Source organism: Perognathus longimembris, chromosome 21 (genome assembly GCF_023159225.1).
Source record: "Perognathus longimembris pacificus isolate PPM17 chromosome 21, ASM2315922v1, whole genome shotgun sequence".
Classification (NCBI taxonomy): domain Eukaryota; kingdom Metazoa; phylum Chordata; class Mammalia; order Rodentia; family Heteromyidae; genus Perognathus; species Perognathus longimembris.
The window spans coordinates 43,892,214-43,914,992 of NC_063181.1; the positions used below are offsets into that span (position 1 = coordinate 43,892,214).

Here is a 22,779-nt window from a genome sequence, read left to right on the forward strand (position 1 = left end):
TAGTTAGTTTGGCTGGAACAAGACTTAATATATCTCTAAAATTTAAGGTAGGGAGAATGAAGGCTTTTTGCTAACAATTGAGAGAGGCAAAATACTTGGAGGGTCAAATAAGTGAGGTTTGTCACTGTTTTCAGGAACTGTCTTATTTCATCTTTGATTACCTTTTCCAGTTCACGCCAGTCATTTGAAATGCTTAGAAAGTTTCAAGCATGATACGTACAGCTTCTAAGGAGGTCTTTGCTACGTGGATATAGATAATATGTATTTATCCCTCCTTTCAAGCAAATCCTGAGGGACTTGACCTATCTTTTTTTAATCTATATCTCATCTGGCTTTTGGTATAGTAACCTAGTAAGAATTAATCCCGTCTCAAAGAAATTGATGTAGCTGAATGAATACAAAGAGACCCCAGGAAAGGGACTGGAAACATGGACGTATCAAGAACTGAGAGGAATCTGTTTTCAGAGAAGAATGTTTTAGTGTGAGAGAACTTGAACCTGTTTTGCACAGTGACAGTGGTGGCCTGGGAGCCTTCCTTCTGCCATCAGCTCTCCAGGGCCCTGCGTGCTTGCCTGCCTTCTCTCCTTCTCTCCAGGCCCTCCCTCCAGACCACCCCCTTCTGTCATACTTCTGTCTCTTTATTTTATTTTATTTTTTACTAAAGGCTCAACTAATTTATTCTACCTTAGCTGGAATTATAGGGTGATATAGTAGGAAGTTATTAGGATACCTTTAAAAACTGTACTGATGGTTACACTAGCAGAGTCTACCCTATATGAATAATCCAGTTGTATTCTTTCCTGAATATTGGTATTCTAAGAAGGAACTGAAAGAGAAATAATAAGTTATTTAATTTTATTATTCTTAGTATCTTGATCCCAAATGAGGGAGGCGGGTAACAAATAGGACAAGAAATGCACTCACTACCTTACATATCTAACTGTAACCCCTCTGTACATTACGTTGACAATAAAATCAAAATTTTTAAGAAGAGACTCAGGACTAGAGTTAGGCCACATTTATATTTGGAAATCTTATACTTATCTGGGTCAAGGCATGTAATCGTGCTTTCTCAGAATTCGTACATTGACGCTTCGGCCCTCCGTTTGACTGTATTTGGACATCAGTCCAAGTCTAGGAAGTAGAGTTGGATAACTTGATAAAGAAGTGTTCTTCCCAGGTACACTGAGTATCACACATCCGCCCACCACCCCAGTTCACATAGAGATCCCATGAACACACAGTGAGAAGCTCACTCCTTCACCCCAGTGGAGAGGCCTCATTAGACAGTAACCCTTGACCCTGGACGTTTCAATTACGCCACCCAGTTCGAGCAAATTTAAATCACACAGTAAACATAACTGAATCTGCCCTACACAGAAAAGCAGAGCTCTCATCCATGTAATATTTAATCAGTAATAGAAAATCTTAAATAGCTAAGATAGATCTCAAAAACCTTTAGTTTATTTAAAAGAAAGTAGGTAACCTTTTTGCCTACTTGGAAATGTCAGAAAGTACAAAATATTTCAACTATGCTTTATTTTTATGTCGACATTAGTTTTGTTTTTTTGCTACTGTAGTAATGTCTATTTGGGAAGCATGCAAATGCATATTCATAAACAAGACAGTATTACTTACAAGCTTTGTAAGTATTACAAGAGTCCCATTCCCCCTATACCACCATATAGTGAAAATAGGACTGAGACAGTTTAAAATGATTCACACTAGTAATTTTTCATGTTGTGTCCCATGAAGTAGAATAAAACAAATGGACAGAAAAGATTTAAATGTCATTTTATACTAATTTGAGTAAAAATATATAAAAAGATTGGACATAAATATATCAGATAATAACAGCAGTTTCCCTTCTGCTGATAAGATTGTTGGCCCTTTGTAGTCGTGGATTTTATTTAAAAAGAAGAGACAAAGTATTTATATGGATTTTGTTTTGGAATGAACAAACTTATTTGAGCACACCCAACAATATTGTCTTAATTTATTTCCTTGATGTTTTAAAGGGTTCTTATTAAATAAACTACAGTTCCATCTCATGGGATTGGTTTAAGCACCTATTCTTGTTAATTAAGAACTTAGGCCTCTATACTGATCTCTCGGCATTTACACACTGTGAAACCACAGGCGGACATTCTTAGGAGAGGAACACAAAGAGGTGCTACAGCTGTGTGCGTCTGGCCATATAAAATAATACTTATTGAAATGAACTCCAGGAAATGGAAACAAAAGTTACTGTTTTTGTTTTCTTTTCCTTGTATTTGTTCATTTACATGTCTTTGGAAGAGTAAGCAGAGGGGCACAGAAATGGTGGGACAAAGGATGAGCAAATGCAGTAGTGGTACTCACTAGACACTACACTGGAAATGAACTACACAACTTGCGGTTGGAGATGGGAGGAAAAAGCAAGGCGAATGAGGGAAGAGGTGACAGTGTTCAAAAAGAAATGTACACTTTATCTGAGTTACGTAACTCCGCTGTACATTACCTTTATAATAATAAAAACTGCATGAAAGGAAAAAAATATTATACCTAAACAAGTAGATAGAAATGTAGTAAAACATTATCAGATGAAGTATAGTTTATTAAATCCTGAAGATCCTAGGCCTTGAACTCAGGGCCTGAGCACTGTCCCTGGCTTCTTTTTGCTGAAGGCTAGCACCCTACCACCTGAGCCACAGCACTGCTTCTGGCTTCTTTCTATATATGTGGTGCTGAGGAATCGAACTCAGGGCTTCATGCATGCGAGGCAAGCACTCTACCAGTAGGCCATATTCCCAGCCCCAAATTCTAAAGACTTTTGATGATGAGGGAGGAGATAACAAACAGTACAGGAAATGTATCCAACGCCTAACGTATGAAACTAACCTCTCTCTGTACATCAGTTTGACAATAAAAAAAATTTTTTTAAGACTTTTGATGACTAAAATGATGGTCTGAAGTTAAATGTGTTTCTAAATATCATTTAAAATGATCAGTTGAACACACTTAAAATTCACTTATAAAAATTGAATTTTGGAATGTTATTTAACCATAGCTTAACAAGTTTGGTAAGAAATGTTTTTAGTGCCTTACGTTTGAAACTGTAACCCCTCTGTATATCACATTGGCAATAAATAAATAAATTGATCAAAAAATAATAAAATGTTCCAAAGGTACACTTTGCTTAAAAGGCAAATATTTGATTATTTACTGCAGAGCCATATATTCTGCAACTAACCTAGTAAGATAATATCTCATTAGATTTTAGGACAATATTTTGAGGAATATTTTTCCCAAAGATGAGATAATAAGGTTAAGTAGTGTGTTCAGTTCATCTCTTGCAGAATCAGGATTGTTTCCAAAGACATTCATCCCTTCTGCCTTACAAGAATCAAGCCACAGAAATTGCAGACCAGTTCTCATGAAATGATTAGTTAAGGTGAATTGGAAGAAATGTGTCCATTTCTTTGAGTATTGTGACAGGAAACAGGAAATGCATTCCATAATGGGATGATTTGCTTACGCATTTGAGGAAGCAGAGCAGGGCAGTGATAGAATCTGATTTATTTTAAACAAACAGGGCAGAAAGTGTTGGGGTTCTTTCTCTGACCCGGCTCGGATGCTTATTTCTTTCTCTCTTATTACCCTCCGTATCGTCCTCTCCCCTAACCCTCGATCTGCAGGTAAGTTAGAGTGAGACATAGGGGTCACTCCGGCCTGGCGTGCGCGCGACCTACGTGGTAATGTGGCCGCTATCCTTCCCTGGGAGCTAGCGTACATAGACCACGGAGTTGGCTTCTGAGAGCGAACTAACTTTATTGAGGGAAGGACAAGGGGAGATGATTCCGAAGGAAGGGGGTTGGCCAGGATTCTGATAGGCTGTGAGCTGTCACGTGACCCCCAAGGGCTAATGTCACTTGAGCCCACCGAACCCGGGCGGGGTTGGTGGGCGCCGGGCTGGCTGCCAGCTAAGTCAGGGGTCTATTTGCCCAACCGGTTTCTCTGGATTCCAATGTAGAGAGGGTGGAAGGGCCGCATTCCCCAGCTGGGGGAGGTGCATCAAGCCCCTTCCATCAAGGCGAGAAAGATGGACCCCAACAAGAAAGAATGAAGGAGGATTCGCAACTCTCTAGGCAAGAGATGATAAGTCATTGGGCCAGACAAATCGTGAGCCATATTCCTTAGAACACCCACTGTGCCAGTTCTTCCTAGAAGTGATGTCAAATGCTTTATTTGGAATGAGTCTTGAATGTAGAGCCAACTAGTTTCTGAAACTGAGTGGACAAGGAGAAAAGGAAGGGAAGAGAGGAGAAACAAGCATGGTTATAAAGTTTTGGAATAAACAACTAGAATAATGAAATTGCTGTTTCCTGAGAGGCTGAGATAAGCACACGCAGGGACAGAAAGGAAGGTTTATCCCTCACAGTTGGTATTTGGCCATTTTGGGTTTTAGACTGCCAGATGGAGTCTGCAAGTGAAGACAGACTGACACATGGAAATGGATGTGTCTCAGCCTTGTTGTAAATATGAAAATCATCAATAAAGACTTGATCATTAAAGCCACATGGTTAGGTAGTAGTACCTGAGGAGGAAGGGTGTGGAAAGATAAGTCTAGATACTAGATGTAGAACGAGACACTAGCAGATCTGCAGAAGAGAAACCAGTGACGTAATAGAATCAAGAGTGGCATTCCGGAAGTCCACTATAAAAGATACTCCCAAAGAAGAGATTGAGAGTTAGGTGTAGGATTTGGCAGTGAAAAGACTGATTAATACCCTAGAGAAACGCTTAATGTTGAGAAAATTGTATTACAAACTTTTTTTTGCCTTTTTCTCTTTTGCTACTGGGGCTCAAACCCAGGACATTGCACTTGGACGGCAAACCCTTTACCACCGAGCTACATCCAATCTCTAAGACCTTTTTTAAAGTATTTACTAGCATACAATAGTTGTACAAGAGGGTTTATTGTGGTATATTTCCATCCATTCCATACATCTCCCTTCTCAAAACAATCTCAACAGGTTTTATTGTCTGTGTTCACATACGCTTATATAAAGCACTTCCGCCTCCTTCAACCTTTTCATCCCCCTCCTCAACAGAACCTGTCATTTTATTGTTGAGTGTTAATTGTACCAAGCAGATTCATTGTGCTGTTTTTCACACACATATTTTAATCAGAATGCCCTCTGTTTCTCTTTTTCATCCCCTAGTCCCGGCTTCATACCACAGAAATGTCTCTCTCTCCTCCCGACCCCACCCTTCACTTGCGGTTCTAATAAAGGCAAAGTACCTCACAGCTGTTAAATAAATTGGTAGATATTAACTTGTACTGTTGCATTCAGTTATTTCGTCATTACATAAATGTTGGTTTTAATTGCTTTAACTGTCTTTTAATTATGTGTGTATGCCAAGGGCAACTTTTAAGGGTGTTTATTTTTTTTTTCACTTGATGTATTTTCAATCTTTGGTAATTTTGTTACATGGTAAAATAAAGGAATGGCCTGTGTGGACAGACCCAGTTCACAGGCCGGCTTTCACCAGTTACTAATTCTACAGTCCTGAGCAGGGAGGCAAATCTCTCCAAATCTCAGTGTTCATATGGAAGATGACAGATAGTAACTGCTTTCTGTGGTTGGTAAAAAGACAAAATGAGAACACACACACACACACACACACACACACACACACACACGAAAACTGTAAGTCAAATCAAATTCAAATAACCAGAATCAGGTAAGCCTTTCTACAGTAGTCATTTTATATGCAAGGGTGAGGAAATCTGCCCACAATTACAAATTTAATACATGGAAGCTATTGGATTTGAACTTAGGTAACTGATTCAGAACCTGAGCTCTTAATGAACTGCCTTGTTTGTTACTGAGGTTTCATATGTTTTAAGTTTATGATTAAGAAAAAGACCACACTGACCACCTTTTTCTTGACTGTACCTGTTGTGTTTCTGTCTCTCTCCCCGCAGAGCTATATTCACGGAAGCAGCCAAGCTCAGTTCGTGGCCGAGTCACACATTATCCTGGTACTGAGTATCCTTTCCAATGACTGAGAAATGCGGGCGGAAGGGCAAAACAAAACTACAGGCAGATAAATCCGTCTGGGCTCCTGTCAAGATTTCTTAAGGACATTAAGTTCTAAACTTTATAACTAATTTTCTAATTCTCATGCTAATGGCTCCCAATTACATTATAATTTTGTTGTTATTCTGAATCATTTATAAAATGTAATTTTCCTTTTGTTACCATTGAATTTCAAAGTCAATATGAAAATTGACTTCTACTCTGCGTTGATTGCCTTTGCTAGTTTTCTTTTTGTGTGTAGCTTACACTACTTTTCTCTTTAGCATCTTACTGGGGAGAAAAAAAGTGCTTATAATATACATAATGCATACAAAAGGAGTTATCTCCTATCTTATGTAAGAGGTTAATGAAATAGGTTTTGTAAAATACCAACCTCTCAATGTGGTAGGTATTCTAATATATCCTTTATTTTTCTCATCTTCCTAACTCAGAAATACATTGGTTCATTTTTTTAGTGTTTGACAAAAATATAGATAATCAGGAAAAAAATTATTTAGTGGGTACATAGTAAAATGAATTTTTCCAGATTAAAGTTAGTTGAGTCCTCCCAATCATGCAGTTTACAAAATAATCAGATGATACTGTGTAAAGCTTTGACTTTGGAAGTGTTGTTAACAATAGGGAAGCTCTAAGTATCTGGTGAATTCATATATCCAGTGAGCACTAATTGTAAATGTTTCTGACTGGGTAAATAGCAGTGGCTGTTTTTCCCCTCTGTATTGGTTTCCAACCAATGTTGATTTCTTTTATACATATTTGGATGTGTACATGAGCTATGTATACCTGCGCTTATTCCTTGCTCACACTTACTTGTGTGTTACAGTTTCAAAGGTAAGAAATACAAGTTAGTATTTTTGTTCAATTAGTCAGTTAGAGACAAAGAACAGAAATACCCATGTGTCAAAACATATTCTCAAGGGCTGGGGATATAGCCTAGTGGCAAGAGTGCCTGCCTCGTATACATGAGGCCCTGGGTTCGATTCCCCAGCACCACATATACAGAAAACGGCCAGAGGTGGCGCTGTGGCTCAAGTGGCAGAGTGCTAGCCTTGAGCAAAAAGAAGCCAGGGACAGTGCTCAGGCCCTGAGTCCAAGCCCAGGACTGGCCAAAAAAAAAAAAAAAAAAAAAAAAAAAAAAATTCTCAAAATTTGTGACTTAGTTCAATAGCCACTAGGTTTCTATACTCCAACCTGAAGACAATAAGTGGGTAATAGTTTCTGTACATCAGGGAGGCCTTAGACAGCAAATCAGATATTTGAGATAATATTAATAAGAGCATCTCAATAAAAATATAAGGACAAAGCTGTATTTACTTGAATGTATCTTTTTTTTATGTGGCCCAAAGGGAATTCTTCAGTTCTTTTTGAGACCTGATCTCACCTTTGTGCTTGGGCAGGCCTGGACTATGAGCTGTTTATACTTCCTGTGTAACTGGGATGACAGACATGAGCCACCACACCCTGCTTTTTACTGACTGAGACAAGGTCACAGGAACGTTTTTTTGTCAGGTCTTCCCGGGACGCAGGCTTAATCTGCCTCTGATTTCTAAGACCACACATCTTAGATTAATTTTACAATTTATATTACCAATAAGTTGTAACAACCATTCTACAATTTTTGTTTTTTAATTTATATGACAATCTGATTACATTTTTGAACGTCTATATTTTTAAATTATTTTGTTTTCCTGTAGTGCAAAACAAATCCCAGCTGTCTCCTTTTTGGCTTTCTCTTCCTAAGTTCGGAAGTCACATCATCAGTTAGCAACATCAGTTGCTATATGCAATGTTTTGTTGAGAAAAACCTGAGCGCAGATGGAATAGTTTGGTGTTTTAGGTTATAGATTCATGTTTTTATAAGATTTTTTTTTCTCCATGTGGTGTTTTTCCAAAATTTATTTATTACCCTTAGGATCAGTGCTATTAATTTTATATTCGTGAGGTCATTTTTCTACATTTCTTTTTTTTTTTTTGGCCTGTCCTGGGCCTTGGACTCAGGGCCTGAGCACTGTCCCTGGCTTCTTCCCGCTCAAGGCTAGCACTCTGCCACTTGAGCCACAGCGCCACTTCTAGCCATTTTCTGTATATGTGGTGCTGGGGAATCAAACCTAGGGCCTCGTGTATCCGAGGCAGGCACTCTTGCCACTAGGCTATATCCCCAGCCCAACTACATTTCTTTTTAAGAGGTAACATTGGGCTGGGGTCTAGGGCTCACGCCTAATCCTAGCTACTCCGGATGCTAGATCTGAGGATTGAGGTTCAAAGCTACCCTGGGCGGCAGCAAAGTCTGAGGGACTCTGATTTCCAATTAACTAGCAAAAGGCTATAAGTGGATGTGCGGCTTCAATGTTAGAATGCTGGCTTTGAGTGAAAAAGCCAAACAACAGCACGAAGTTAAGCCCCCAGCACCTGCATAGAAAAGGAGAGACATTATATTGTACTCTTAAATATATTTTATTTTCATTTGGCGTAAGGACAAAAATACCTTGCTTTGTTGGCAATAATTTTCTAGCCTCAGATTTATACAGCTTGTTTATCACATATACTACCATGCATTGTATTTAACATTTATGTTTTTAATATTTCTGTGTTACAAATTATCCTTATGCATTTCTATTTTGTTTATCCAAATGGAAGGACGGAGTATTGGAGCCAATGTATGGTAGTTAACTAAGTGACAGGTGTTCTAATTCCCTGTGTAAGTGCTTCAAAATGGTTAGTAGTTAGAATGGGGGAGAAAAGTATCACCGGTTGTTGATGATCCAAGAACAGCACTGTATAATTGGTTGAAGAAGCTTTTCCTGGAATTAGCTTCATAGCATCTGGGAACTGCAAAAGCCTGTCCTGCTAGCAGGTCAGGTCCCCAGGGTGACAGTTTCCCCTCCTGAGATCTCCTGTTTCCCTTCTCGTGAGGGGTGCCTTTTGGTGACTTCACTCTTGTGATATTTTAAATCCTTTTTCAATTTGTATAGGAAATACTTGTGTATTGCATGTATTGCTGTACTTAGGAGTAGCTTTCAGGAACTGGTATTTCCGAGCATGTTCCTGGAATATGCATGTATTCCATTGCTCATTGAGGTCTGAGGAGACTTTGACATGCTGTAATTTCAGATTTTTTTTTAAGTTTTGAAGCTTCTATTCCCTTCTTGCGTTATTAATAGTGATTTTGTATATTGTGTGAACTCAACCTAATTTGACAAATGCCACGTTGTTCCTGATATGCTCCCAGTAATAATAGTGCATTATAAATATTTGATTTAAAAGCAATATAAAACAGAAATGTGAATGTAGAAATAATCATCTAGACAGACATGTTTCAGACAGCAGTTTGTGAGAAAGTAACATTTATTTGTAAAATTTAAAGCAGTCTGTCTTGAGGGTAGCTTTTTTTTTTTTCTTGGTCTGTGGTGGGGCTTGAACTTGGGGCCTGGGCGCTGCCCCTCCGCTCTGGAGCACGAGGCTGGTGCTCTTCCACCGTGAGCACCGCACTGCCCGCTTCCATGCCATCTTACAGTGCATGACTGAACAGGTTTACGTTGAAATCGAGCCCTCGGTCTCGTTCTTTGGTTCACCCTCACGGATGTCCCTCTAGTGCTGCCGTGTCTTCCACGCGGTGGTCTGTGACCTGCAGCGTGTTATTTCCACCAGACCCTCCTGTCCCGTTTCCTTTCTGGTAAACGGATAATACCTAAATCAAATCATTGTTGCTACTGGCTAAAATAGTAAAACTTCCTTCTTTTATAGTGGCAAGAGAAAGACAATAAGACAAGAAAGCCTGGAAGTTTATTTTACAATACCGTGGTGCGTAAAAATAAAACACAGAGATAGGAAAGTCCGAGGCGGCTTCCCTGCCACGCGAGGCGAGTCCTGGGCATGCACAGGGCACGCGTTCCGGGCAGCTCGAGGGCCCGCGCGCCCACGGGGCTGCCTGGCTTTAGAGTGCCCAGGAAGGGCGGGCGCTGTCTGTCACTGGGGCCTTGAGGGCTCTAGATTTTATTTTGGAGTAAGATAGAAAGCCAACTATGAATTCATTACCTTCCTTCCTTCAAAGTTATTAAAAGTAAAGGCCAGCGGATGTTTTTAAGTCCTCGGGGTGGGAATTAATTTCATAAGCCAGGAACGGCAAGAAAAACTCACCCTGGAAAAGATGAATGAATTTGATCACATTGAAGTAAAAGCCTTGATGACTTAATGGTTTGAGGGAAATCGAGTAGAAAGTTCAGTCAAATTTCTATTGAAGAAAAAAAAGACACCTTACTAATAAGACACCTTACCAATAAGAAAAAGTATGTTCCAGGGGCACAAGAAAATATACTAGCAATTATACAGCAGATTAAACAAAGGAACAGTCTTCACGGGCTTCTCAAGCTCGGGTGAGACATTGTTAGTAGTGCTCCACGTTAGCATTTAATCAAAGTCTAAAGTCTGTCAGGCTAGTGTTTAGTGAGCTGGGTGCCGGTGGCGCATGACTGTAATCCTCCATCCTCTGGAGCCTGAAGCCAGCTCGGGCAGGAGAGCCCTTGAGATCCTCTGCTCCAGTTAGCCACCGAGAAGCCACAGACAGAACTGTGGCTCCACTAGTTGAGGGCAAGCCCTGATTTAAAAAGCGAAGAGACGGAACTAGACCCCAAGCTCAGCCCCTCACTTTGATACATAACACACACACACATACCTACCTACACACATGTCAACCCAGAAATACAGATACACACATATGCATACATCTGCATAGAAAAAGGGAAACATGTTCCTTTCACAGAATAGGATTGTACTGAACAACTTGAAAAATACATCTTAACCAACTTTTTCAAATTTTGTTTTCTAAATGTTGACGCTTGAGAAGGTATAAACATGCATAAAAAGAACTATAGAAAGATATTCTTTGCATTGGTATTTGTGTGAGTATTATCATCAGTAAGAAAACATTACAATCTTACAAATCATATATAATTATCTGTCATGATATTGTTGAAATGTATGATAAATTTAAAAACAATTCGGGTAAGAAGCTCGTTGCCCACATAGTGTGCAACAGAATTCAGAAAGAATAGTAAAAAAATTCAATGAAGACACATCCAGTTAATTACCAGTAAAAAATAATCCACGTCTTGCAGTACTGGGAGTTAAACCTAAGGCCTGTGCGACTTAGACCATGCTCTGCTGTGGAGTTACATGCTTATCCTTTCTCTCTTCTTTCTCCTCCCTTTTTCTTTCTCCTTTGTTTTGGGGGCAGAGCCTTGCGAAGCTGCCGGGACTCACTGGGAACTTGTAGTCCTCCTGCCTCAGTTTCCCAGGAGGTAATAGGACAGATCCAAGACACTCTGTTCCCTGAGATCACATCTGCTTATGTCTTTAAACACATATCTGCATTGTGTGTATAAATTTGACCCTGATATTTTTTTTGGAATAACAAAATAAAAGTTTATTTTATTAGAATTAGGAATGTTCTTTCCCTGTGGGCAACCTGAACAGTCCAGTTACAATGAAAATCTAAGAACAGTCATTTCCACAGCACAGGTGCTCTATGCACAACATTACAGGGCTAGGAGCACTTCATCAATTGACCAATCATCTCATTGTCTCACCAACCTGCCCCATCCCATCCCCCAAGTGCTCCGTACCAGGATGTGATGTCTTTTTTCTATCTTTGTACTAAATTTTAACTCCAAAATCACAGCTGAACCACATTACACTGCAGATTCAACCATTTCAAATCAAGTCAGTCAAGTCTTGGATTTGTGATGTGTGTTGTGTATGTGTGTGTGTGTATACACATGTATTTATATTTATTTAAACACACATAAAACACATGTAATCTTTGACCCTGATATTTTATTACATGACTTTATGCTTATTAAATTGTGAAACGTGATTGTCAGAAGTTTGTGGGTTGGTTTGTTTTTTTATGGAATTAAGGGAGGTACTTAGCAGATGGAATCAATAAATGAATTTGTTTTCAGTATCTATATAAGCACATTTAAAATGCCATTTGTATTTTGAATATACACAGATATTTTGTCAAAGTTAAAATATTGTTTGAATTATCAGTGAGTGTTATGTGTAACTTACTTTTTTCTTCCCCTGGGGGTGAGCACTGTCCCTGGCTTCTTTTTGCTCCAGGCTAGCACTCTACCTTTGGCTACAGCACCACTCCAGCTTTTGCTGGTACCCTGGATATTGTAAATATGTTTATTGGAACTAGGGAATGAAAGGGGAACGTCAAAATGGAGAGGATATTTTAATTCTATGTTTATTTAATTCTGTGTTTAGAGAGCCAGGGAAATTTATGCAGGTAGGTAGTATAAAATACTTTTTTGTTTGTTTGTTTTTTGCCAGTTATGGGGTTTGAACTCAAGACCTGGGCACTGCCCTGGGCTTCGTTTTGCTCAAGGCTAACACTCTACCACTGGAGCCACAGCGCCACTTCTGACTTTCTCTGTTTTTGTGGTGCTGAGGAATCGAACCCAGCGCTTCATGCATGCTAGGCAAGCACTCTACCACTAAGCCACATTCCCAGCCCCTAAAATACTTTGTTAAGTTAATGAATCCTTGGAGTCTAGCAATCATCATAGATAGCCATTGTTACATGTATTAAACTCAGTTATTCAATTAAATCCAAATTTCAATGGCTCTAAAGCTATCATGGATAATTAAATGTTTAATGGTAGCATTTGGAATATGTATGTGTGGTAAGGACTTCCCTCTCTGGTATATATATTAACTTTCAATTCAAGGTTTTTGTTGATTTGCTACTTTTTCCAAAGATTGTTCCAATGCTCCACCAAACAGAAGAGTTTGAAAACTGTTGTAAAGATAGTATAATAAATGCATAACTAATGAGAGGAGTCAGATATTCAGAAGTTAGATATGTTGATAGAAACAGAACCAAATTGGCAACTATTAATAATCACACATTCAATAATAGTTATGAAAACTGACTCAATGTAGAAATATTTACTCTGGGTAACTTTCTCTGACATCCATTTAATTGATATTGTTGCTTCAGGATATGCTTTGTACTTCTATTTGGGGCAGAAGAGACATCTTGCACCAGAGACTGGTTGGTGTTGGGTGTACTCAGATTGCAGTAGAAATGAAAGTGAAATTAAGGAAGTAGATGAATTTGGGGGCTATAGTTGTTTTTCCTCTCCATTTTTGAATCTACTGGTCTTTTGAGAAGATACATAGTTCCAGAATTGGTGGTTTCTAAAATCTGGACAATAGTGTCAAAGATGTTTTAGTAAACTGAAAAAAAAAATGTTGGTTTGAAGTTGGAGTACTACCCTCATTTCTTTAATCCCTGGCATCTTTCAACAGGGGAGTAAGTCCATCCTGTTGTAAGCCACATTAACTATAGAAGGAATTTTGTGTTCTCGTTCTAAAATGTCAATGAGCTGGCTAGTTTGATATTCTGCTAAATTTGTCAGAATTGTTTTAGTATAATGTGCTTATTTGGTCAGATAAGGCTTATAGTTGAATACCACATTTTCTGTGACATGGAACTGGACCTTTCAAAATAATATATGATATAACATTGAAAAGAAAACTACAGAGGTGCTCTGAAAATGAAATCATGAATACATTTTAATTTTCCAGGATTGCCAGTAAAATTTACTATGACTAACGTTTTTATGTAATATGTGAAATGTTAGAACTGCTTTTGAAATTCTATATGGTCCTTATGTGCTATTAAATATTAAAGTCTTATAATTTAAGAGCATTTAGAACTGTTTTCCCCAAATCTGGCAAATTGAAGTTTCAGTTTATGGGTTAAAAAATGAAGACACACAGTGATAATTTTTATGTTACCGTTTAACGAGAACCAATTTTATTTATCTCTCTGTGTCAGCCATTCTGGAGTACTGTTTTCAGAGCCTAAAAACGGATAGGCTTTGCTTGCTTCTATTTCTGATGCTTCCTTGACGGCTCTGCAGATGCGGCCATCACCATGGGGATGGTTCTCCTGAACGAGGCGGCGACCTCCAAGGGGGACGTGGGGAAGAGGCGGAGTAAGTCTGTGTGTGCAGGGGGTTACGTTAACACCATTTTCCACCAAAAGCACATGGCAGACGCGCTTTGTTAGTATAGACTTCTGAGGAAGTGATCTAGTGCCCAAGAAGTTAAGGGTTCTTTGTTTGTTCATGTTTTTCCACTTTCCTCTCTGGCATATGTGAATGTCCTTGAACATAAATACGTTTCTTCCAAAAGGAGACTGAGGTGATTTCCTGCGGAATGCTGTATACTGCTGGATTGAGAGGACAGCCTTCTTCTCCGCGATGGATGCCCTGACCCATCCTTAGTGCAGAGAGAGTGTTCTGTTAGCCGAATCTTGAGAAAATCAAGTCTGGGCTTTTGAAGCAGGGGTAGGATAGAGAAGAGTTGCTGGAGTTTTCTCGGCAAATGTTTTATTGCCTTCCAAACCATATATTGACATTGTTTTGAGGAGGACATCTCTTGATACTATGATTAACAAAGGCGTTGTCCTTTTTCCTGCTAGTCAAGATTTATAACTCAACTCCACTTTCAGCATTATTTTTAAGCAAGTTAACCATGTTTGAGGTTTTCGGGCTTTTTAGCCCACCAGGACTTCCCACCTGTCAGGCAGATGCTTCATTTACTATTTGAGCCATACCTCCAGCTTACTTTTGCTTTTAGCTGTTGTTCAGGTAGACTGATTTTGCCTGTAACCAAACTGAGACCCCAGTTTTCCTATAGAACTTCCCATGTATTTGAGAGTGCAGGGGTGTATGTTACAATGCCTACCTTGTTTACTGAAATGGAATCTCACTTCTAGCTTGGACTAGCCTTCAGATTTTGTTCCTCCTGGTCTCTGCCTCCCAAGTAACTAGGAAACCAGCATGTGCCACTGCACCTGGCCGAATGGCTTTTTTTTGTTGTTTTTTTTTTTTTTTTGCCAGTCCTGGGGCTTGGGCTCAGGGCCTGAGCACTGTCCCTGGCTTCTTCCCGCTCAAGGCTAGCACTCTGCCACCTGAGCCACAGCGCCGCTTCTGGCCGTTTTCTGTATATGTGGTGCTGGGGAATCGAACCCAGGGCCTCATGTATACGAGGCAGGCACTCTTTGCCACTAGGCCACATCCCCAGCCCCGAATGGCTTTATCCTTTGATGGCGGTGCCCCTCTCACGAGGAGGTTGTACTTCTAAGTACTTTTACTCACTTGGCGAGGGGCGGGCAGTACTGGAACCTCAGATTTGCTTTACTGATTGAACCACGTTCCCTCCATCCCTTTTTTTTTTTGTATTTTTTAAATTAAAAAATTGTGCCTCTGTGTTGTTCCTGCTATAAATTATTGTACAAAGGAGTTGCCTTTTAAAGCATTTTACGCACACAGTGTATCTTCGTCATTACTACTCCTTTACCAACCTCCCCCGTCACTCCGCTGCTCATCCCTCCACCTCTTAATTTTGCGGGATATATATTGGATTCTTGAATGCACTTTTGGGAAAGGACCTTAGAATCTTTTTCTGTAGTCCTTTTTTTTTTTATCATTGGTATCAAGTCCCTATGATTTTGTTCTATCATGAATCTAACCTAAAACTTATCTCAGTACATTTAATTCTCACCCCTTTTTCAAACCTTTGATACATGAAAGCCATAGATGTTAGAAGAAAACTTACCTGGATATTTCAGATTAAAATCCAAACCTGTTTTTGTAATGTACGTTTGTGACAACCCTGTAACTGAATCTTAGTGATTTCTGAATACCTAAAGTTGCTGGGAGGTGAGGTGCAGTCAGGACTGTGCCCCTGTTTCCCATGATGCGGGTCCGTAGCGTGTGGTAATGGAACCACCGAAGAAGTGAATGCACCGCCTTGCTCTAAGCAATTCTGGATAGCATTTTATGATGTATCTTTTAAAATAATCAGTTACTTTGATAAATTAATAGTAATATGTAGTAGCGGATGTTTTCATCTGACATCTATAGTTTATAACAATCACTCCTAGATGTATCCCTCATTTATTCTTGTGGTTTTGTGTACAGTGGAGAGCACAAGTACATACTAGAAACTGAAAAGTAACTTTTAATTTATCTGGGGGTGTTCTGATGTGATTTTTTGTGATACTATGTAAGCACTCTGATTACTCCACTACAGGGTGTGTGAGCGGTGGGGAGGGGGGGCACCCTGGATGTCTCATTTACTGTCACTAAGCCTTTGCTTTGCTCAGCCCCTTTCCCTCATCTACAAGTAATCTAGCATTTTGTGCCACTGCATAGAATCAAGTGAACAATTGTTCTAGACATATGAAGATTTTGATACACTTAAAATTTCTACAGTCTGAAAATCTGTTGTACACAATTTTATAATGCAACTATAACTGTATTTACTTGGCTCATATTTTTAAATCATTAAACATGTTTAGGTTAATGACAAGTTTACTTAATAGTAAAAATAAGTAATTTTTTTATTGCCAACCTTCCTGAGATAGTCATTGAAAGTTGGACTAGTGCGCCACATGCCCTCTTCCTGTTCCTGAGTGCTCCTGGCTCTTACTGGGACCATGTTTCCTGTGCCTCAAGCTTCTAGACTGCAGATTAAACTATTTTTAACTAGCAGTCAGTAACCTAATTAAAATATGATCTGAATTCTAGTAACAAATATTTCTCCTATAGCCAGTGTTTTATGGGGTTGATAATCCTTTTATTACATATTTTTTTTTTTTTTGGCCAGTCCTGGGGCTTGGACTCAGGGCCTGAGCACTGTCCCTGGCTTCTTTTTGCTCAAGGCTAGCACTAGGCCATATCCCCAGCCCCTTTTATTACATATTTGATACCTTTTAGTTCTTGTAAGAACTTTGTAAGAGAATAAATCTGCCAGAAGACTTAGGTCAGTTGTTTTCCATATCCAGAATAGTACATTTTTATTGAGAAGAATGTGGAAAATAATGCATACATTTTGTGTACTATCTGGTTTGTTGTGCCATGAACTGTTACATGTAAGCATTCTGTAACTGAATGCATTCTAAGAATATAAACACTGGAGTAGCTAACTGCACATCTGTAGACACTAATCATATTTTTTTTAGAGACTAATGATATTTTCTTTCTCTAGTAATTTGCCTGGTGGGATTAGGCCTGGTGGTCTTCTTCTTCAGCTTTCTACTTTCAATATTTCGTTCCAAGTACCATGGCTATCCTTATAGGTAAGATATTCTAATTCTAATATGATTGTTTTCACTTTCAGCTAAAAGTATAAGCGGAACATAATGTGTATGATGCAAGGTTAATATAAAGTAGGTAACTTACTTGCTGTATTATTTCAAAGTCAGTTAACTTTTTGAGCACGTACCATGTTGAATACGTAGTGTTGTAGAATGTACAAAGGAGATAGGAGGCAGAGTTCCTGTTTGCATATAAAGCAGTTTCATTTTAGAGAACTCTACTGTAACATTATATACATAATGTAATATATGTAACAATTATCTTTTGAACTGCACCAGCTTGAAAGGAAAAGATTAAGTTTGTCACTGTGTTACAGGATTTTTAGCAATATTTTGTCAAAATTGGAATGGGTGAAAACACACTACACACTTTCCCCAAAGCAAATGTGCCAGATGACGTTGGTTTCTTGATAGACAGTTTCACTTTAGGGAGTCTTTCTTGCAGCTTAACCTTTTTTTCTTTTCCTAATGAAGATATAAAAGCTCATTTTCTTGATCAGATCCTGAAGAGCATTTCTGCTGAGGTAGTAAGAGCTGGCAATATGTTCAGAGAAAATAAAAGCTCATAACTAAGCACACCTCTCCCAAGGACACTGGAAAGCAAGGGGATGTTTCTGCATAGACCATGGCAAAACCCTTACCTTTATCTGAGGAACAAAACTAAAACCCCACGAGAGAGGATGTGAATTTCTTTAAGAGTTTAACACTATTGTCACTCGGAAGGAGGCACACTTGTTGTGAAAGGAAGTGAGGGAGTGAAAGGGAGAACAAGATCTGATTTGTAGGATCAGCAGCACATTTAATTGGTGTTACAATTACACTGAAATGTTTAAATTAATCACATCCAAGTTTATTAAAGGGATACCCAAGAAAGATGACTTTTCTTCTTACCTACCTGATGAGAATCTTGAATTTTTTTTTCTTAGAGCAGCATACATGTGTTCTGTAATAAGTGTACAAATAATATACATGTGAAGTCACTTCAGTTAATTTGTAGTACATAATATGTTAATTTCTTTTGTAGCATCCTGTGGGGTTTTTAATTCATTCTTAGAATTTGCATTTACTTCTCTTCCTACCAACTGTTTTCTGTCAGACTTATATGAGAACATCATTTCCTGGGTAGCTTTTCTCTGGTTTAGTAGTATGGTATCAGAGTTTAGGTTGTTTTTTGGGGTTTTAGGGTTTTTTTTTTTCTTTGTTTTTTTTTTGCTAGTTCCTTATTATGTTACACTTGAATATGTGAGCCACTTTCCATACATACTTTGTGCCATACTGGTTCTATATATAATGTTTGGGACTGTTATTATGATTTTTTCATAAAACTCTTGTTTTAGAGAGGTAACTGATACAATGGAATTTATTACATTATGTAGCCAACAGGTCAACCTCTGTAGTTTGATACCCTCCTTAACTTTGAAACTTGGAGTTAGAGTTGTCTTATGTTTCCTATACCTTAGCTAGTTCTGCTCTGCTATCAAATCTCTGCCTGTACAACTCCTTACCCATGCAGATACATTTCTGTCTGGTGTGAGTGAGTTGACTTGAAGGTACTTGCATTCACTCTAGTATAAACCAGCCACTGCCAAGTATTTGCTGACTGTTAATACACTATAGTGACCAGGACGTTGGTTCCTGACATGGAAGATCACAGCTCACCAACCATCAGATTACAACACTGAAGAGGCACAGATATAGGAGGAGATGAGGAACAGATCCAGTTTTATAGTGACTTAGTCAATTTAAGTAGCATATAAAAGGATTTATGTATTTTTTGTTGAACATTAATGGGAAAACTTATAAGCACTTTTGGAAGTAGAAATCTGTAAAAAATAGTAATACTGTTAGAAATAATAGATTTGTCAGTGTGAAAAGAATAAAACAGGCCAAGCTTACTGACACTAAATCCATGAGTGACAGTGGTATAAAAATTCACATGAACATATACTAGACACTTAAAAATGAATTGTTAATTATACTTATAACAACACATGCTTTACTTTTCTAAAAATTCAAAAACACCATTTTCTTCTGTTCAGTCATTAAAATACGAAATGTAAAAAATGTTACAAGTATCCCATTTTTATGAAAAGTCTTGCAATTATAAAAATAGTAAAATTTCTGGTTATCACACTTATTATGGGACGTTTAATAGATCAGCACATTAAGTCCCATACTTCATCATGAGGTATAAACAATTGAGGGTTACTAAGTAGAGTTAGGAAACCCCTGTGAACAGATATAATAATAGTGTTCTTAATATTTTAATAAGAATGCAGTAGCCAAGATACTTTACTCTTGAAATACAGCAACATCTAAATATCATAGAGCATTTAAATCTTGCTAGTTCAAAAAGCCACTGGATACATTTGTTGAGATGAATAACCATCTCAAAATACTCTGTATTTATACCTTTCTCTAACTGGTATATTTCATGGCAGTGTTTTTATTATATTTTCAAGTTAGCTTATACTTGAAAAAAGTACCAGCAGTTCATCTGCCAAGGACACATCTGCATTCCCTCTGTGCCCTAGGGGACTGTACTCAGCAGCCGCACTTTTGCAAGGCCTTCTATTGACAGGCGTCACCCTTGCAGGATGATCAAGATCTGGTTATGTCTATCTTCTAATTTAACAATTCCTTAAAATAGATTTAGTCATTATTCTGCATCTGTTGCATGTTATTTACACTGTAGTTGCGTGTGATCATGGATGAGAATACATTAGCAATGCACTGTACCGTGATGGAACTGTTTTACATGTAACGTAAAATAAATACTTTTGGCAAGCAGTATTGTCAGAATCCCAAAGTGTAGGTGCTGGGAAGAACCTGGGAAATCACATGCAAAAGTGTTCTTTATTTTATATCAGCGAGACGCGGGTGCCGAGCACAGCCGGCTATTAAAGTCACCAGTCTGAAATTTTCCAGTAATAGGGTTTTCCAGCTACAGGAACACTCCGTTTCAGTTCAGCTTTAATGTTTGTGTTTTGCAGCCTTGTAGAGCTGTCATGAACAGTGTGCTACATACAGGAAGGCACAAAAACCAAGCAAAAGCCTAGTGAATGTAGATGTTATTTAAATTGACCATTTCACCAAGCTAAATTCCCATTCTGTTCATAAAGCTTTGCTTAAGGCACTAAAAAATGCAGTGGTTTCCTTTCACTTCCTATGTTTGTGCTGATAAATTAAGATCTGTTGGTAGTTTTATTTATGCTTACCTTCCTTTGGCTATTTTATATAAGGCAATCATAGATTACCATTAACCAAAGACCAAATATTAATTATTGTTCTAAACAAATGCATTACAAAGTCAATGAGAAAAGTGTTTTTAGGCATTCAAATGTCAGTCCATTCTCCTCCTCTTGCCTGCACTATCATTTTAAATGCTAGCAATTACTTACATTTATATCAATTTAAACCACACAATTCGTGTTAGCTCACCTTAAAAAATTTCAAAAACTGCCCTAATAAAAATGTTAGTTAAGTGAAAAAATACAATTATGACACCTTTTGTACTTACATGTACTAACTTAGAATGGAAGAGAAAACCTATTGTATATTATATTCAGTACATAATAATTTTCTCTCTTTTTCAGCTTTTTAATTAAATGAAGCCAAGTGGAATTTGCATAAAGTGAATGTTTGCCATGAAGATAAACCTCTTCCTGACATTATACTATTTCGAATTCTTGAAGTCATTTCTTTGTTAATTGTGATAAGGTAGCTTATTCTTGTATACTTTTTTGAAACTGGGTTTTCCTAGTAAATTTAATTTTCAGAAATGGTAAGAATTCACAAAAGAAACACAAAAGCGTTTTTCAAGTATATTGTAGTCAGTGTGTGCCACAGGATTGAAAAAAAATGATAATGCTGTCCAACTGCTCACTCATTAGAAAAGGAACCTACAATGTTAGTAAAGGAAACCTATGGCATGTATGTTAAAATTTGTATTGTACAGGGATAAAGCATATGCATGAAAATGTGTCATGTATGGAAAATTATAGCAGTTTCAGTTATAAAGGATGTCACTGTTACAATTAGTGTCTTGTTATTAATCATAACTAGATGAAGGTCTATAGGACCGAGAGCTGGGTGGATGGTACTCAGGATATTGATGTCTAACCAAAAAAGGTAGCTTTCTTCCTGAGATCCAGTTCCAAAGCAAACAAACATGTACTAAATCAGGTTTCTCAAAGGCCTCAGACAGTGGAAGCAGCACTTCAGACACACAAATCTTGAAGTGTCTTCTAGGAGTCCAGATTTATAATAACAAAACTAACCCACAACGGTCATTTTCCTTCTGTATTTTATGGAGAAATCTTGCTATCAAAATCTCATTCTCTGAATCTGTATGAAAGTTTAGTGTTCCTGGGAGGAATGAATGGCACAGTGAAGCTTTCTTGAACATCACAAACAGGAATGGAACCATTATTCCCTTCTGAATCCTGCTGTAGTTTCGTACAGCACATCTGTTCTTCACACCATAAGTATAATAGATGTTAGAAATAAAAGGTTAAGCTATACACAAGCTTTCAAACGCATGTATATTTTCATATGCTCTAAAGCAAATTCAGAGATGGATCTTAGGGAAAATTCCTTATTCAATCCAATAAGCACCCCCCCCCTCTTTTTTTTCCTCTCCTTATGGCTGGTTGTCTAATTCCCGTTAAGAACTGAAGAGACCACGGAGCATTTTGTCTCCTGGGAATGGCCGCCAGATAGCAGCCAGGTGTATACCCATTCACTTTGCATTTATGTTTTTTGTACCTATGAATTTTAATGAACAGTGGGAAATATAAAAGCCTACTAAGGCATTTGTGTCATGCTCTATTCAGGTAATGTGTGTGCTGAATGAGAGTTCTTTTCCAAACATGATATTCAGTTAAAATTACATAATAATTCAAAACTGTGTTAACATTATATGCTCCCAAATCCACTGTTGAAAACAGTCATTTCCCTAGTTTCGTGTTCACAGATTAATGTAATTTACTATTGGAATGACACTGGTAGAAAAGAAGGAGGTAAGCGTAATTTGTTTGATGCTCATGCATAGATAGCAAATAGAATCCTTGAACCATTTATTTGTTTTTTAGTCCTGAAGTTCATTCAGAAGTTTAGAGACTACAAATAAAGTCTGAGGCCAAATTTTACAAGTAGTACATATTGTGACTTTGCTGCTTAACTCATGACCACACCCAGCTTGTTCTCAGACTCTGGGAGGTAGGAAATACTCCCTTACCCTATAGTAGTACATTTTCATAATTTCTTCTTAACAGTAAAAGTCATTGCAACAATTAAAATAGCTAATTTTCTCAGGATTTTAGGTTGAAAGCTACAGCTTTATCTTAGGTGTTTCATTAGGGGAGTGACTGGAGAGCAGTGATCTGTCAGCATAAATCATTATCGTATGGTTCTATGGACAGAACTACAAAGAGGCTGCAGCTCTGTAAGTACAGAATATAGCCTATACAAAGTCACATACATAAAATATACCGTTATCTGTGCCAAACAACT

At 38.1% G+C, this 22,779-nt stretch overlaps 1 protein-coding gene across 2 annotated transcripts in view; it reads left to right on the forward strand.

The window, feature by feature from the left end:
• Positions 1–21,299, forward strand: part of Tusc3 (tumor suppressor candidate 3) — a 127,604-nt gene extending 106,305 nt beyond the window's left edge. For both annotated transcript variants that reach the window (XM_048330480.1, XM_048330479.1), the window contains exons 7-10: positions 5,972–6,035; positions 14,021–14,095; positions 17,157–17,247; positions 20,862–21,299. In XM_048330480.1, the coding sequence (XP_048186437.1) occupies positions 5,972–6,035; positions 14,021–14,095; positions 17,157–17,247; positions 20,862–20,877 (246 nt within the window). In that variant the 3' untranslated portion in view covers positions 20,878–21,299. The remainder of the gene's footprint in view (positions 1–5,971; positions 6,036–14,020; positions 14,096–17,156; positions 17,248–20,861) is intronic.
• The last annotated feature ends 1,480 nt before the right edge of the window (positions 21,300–22,779 follow it).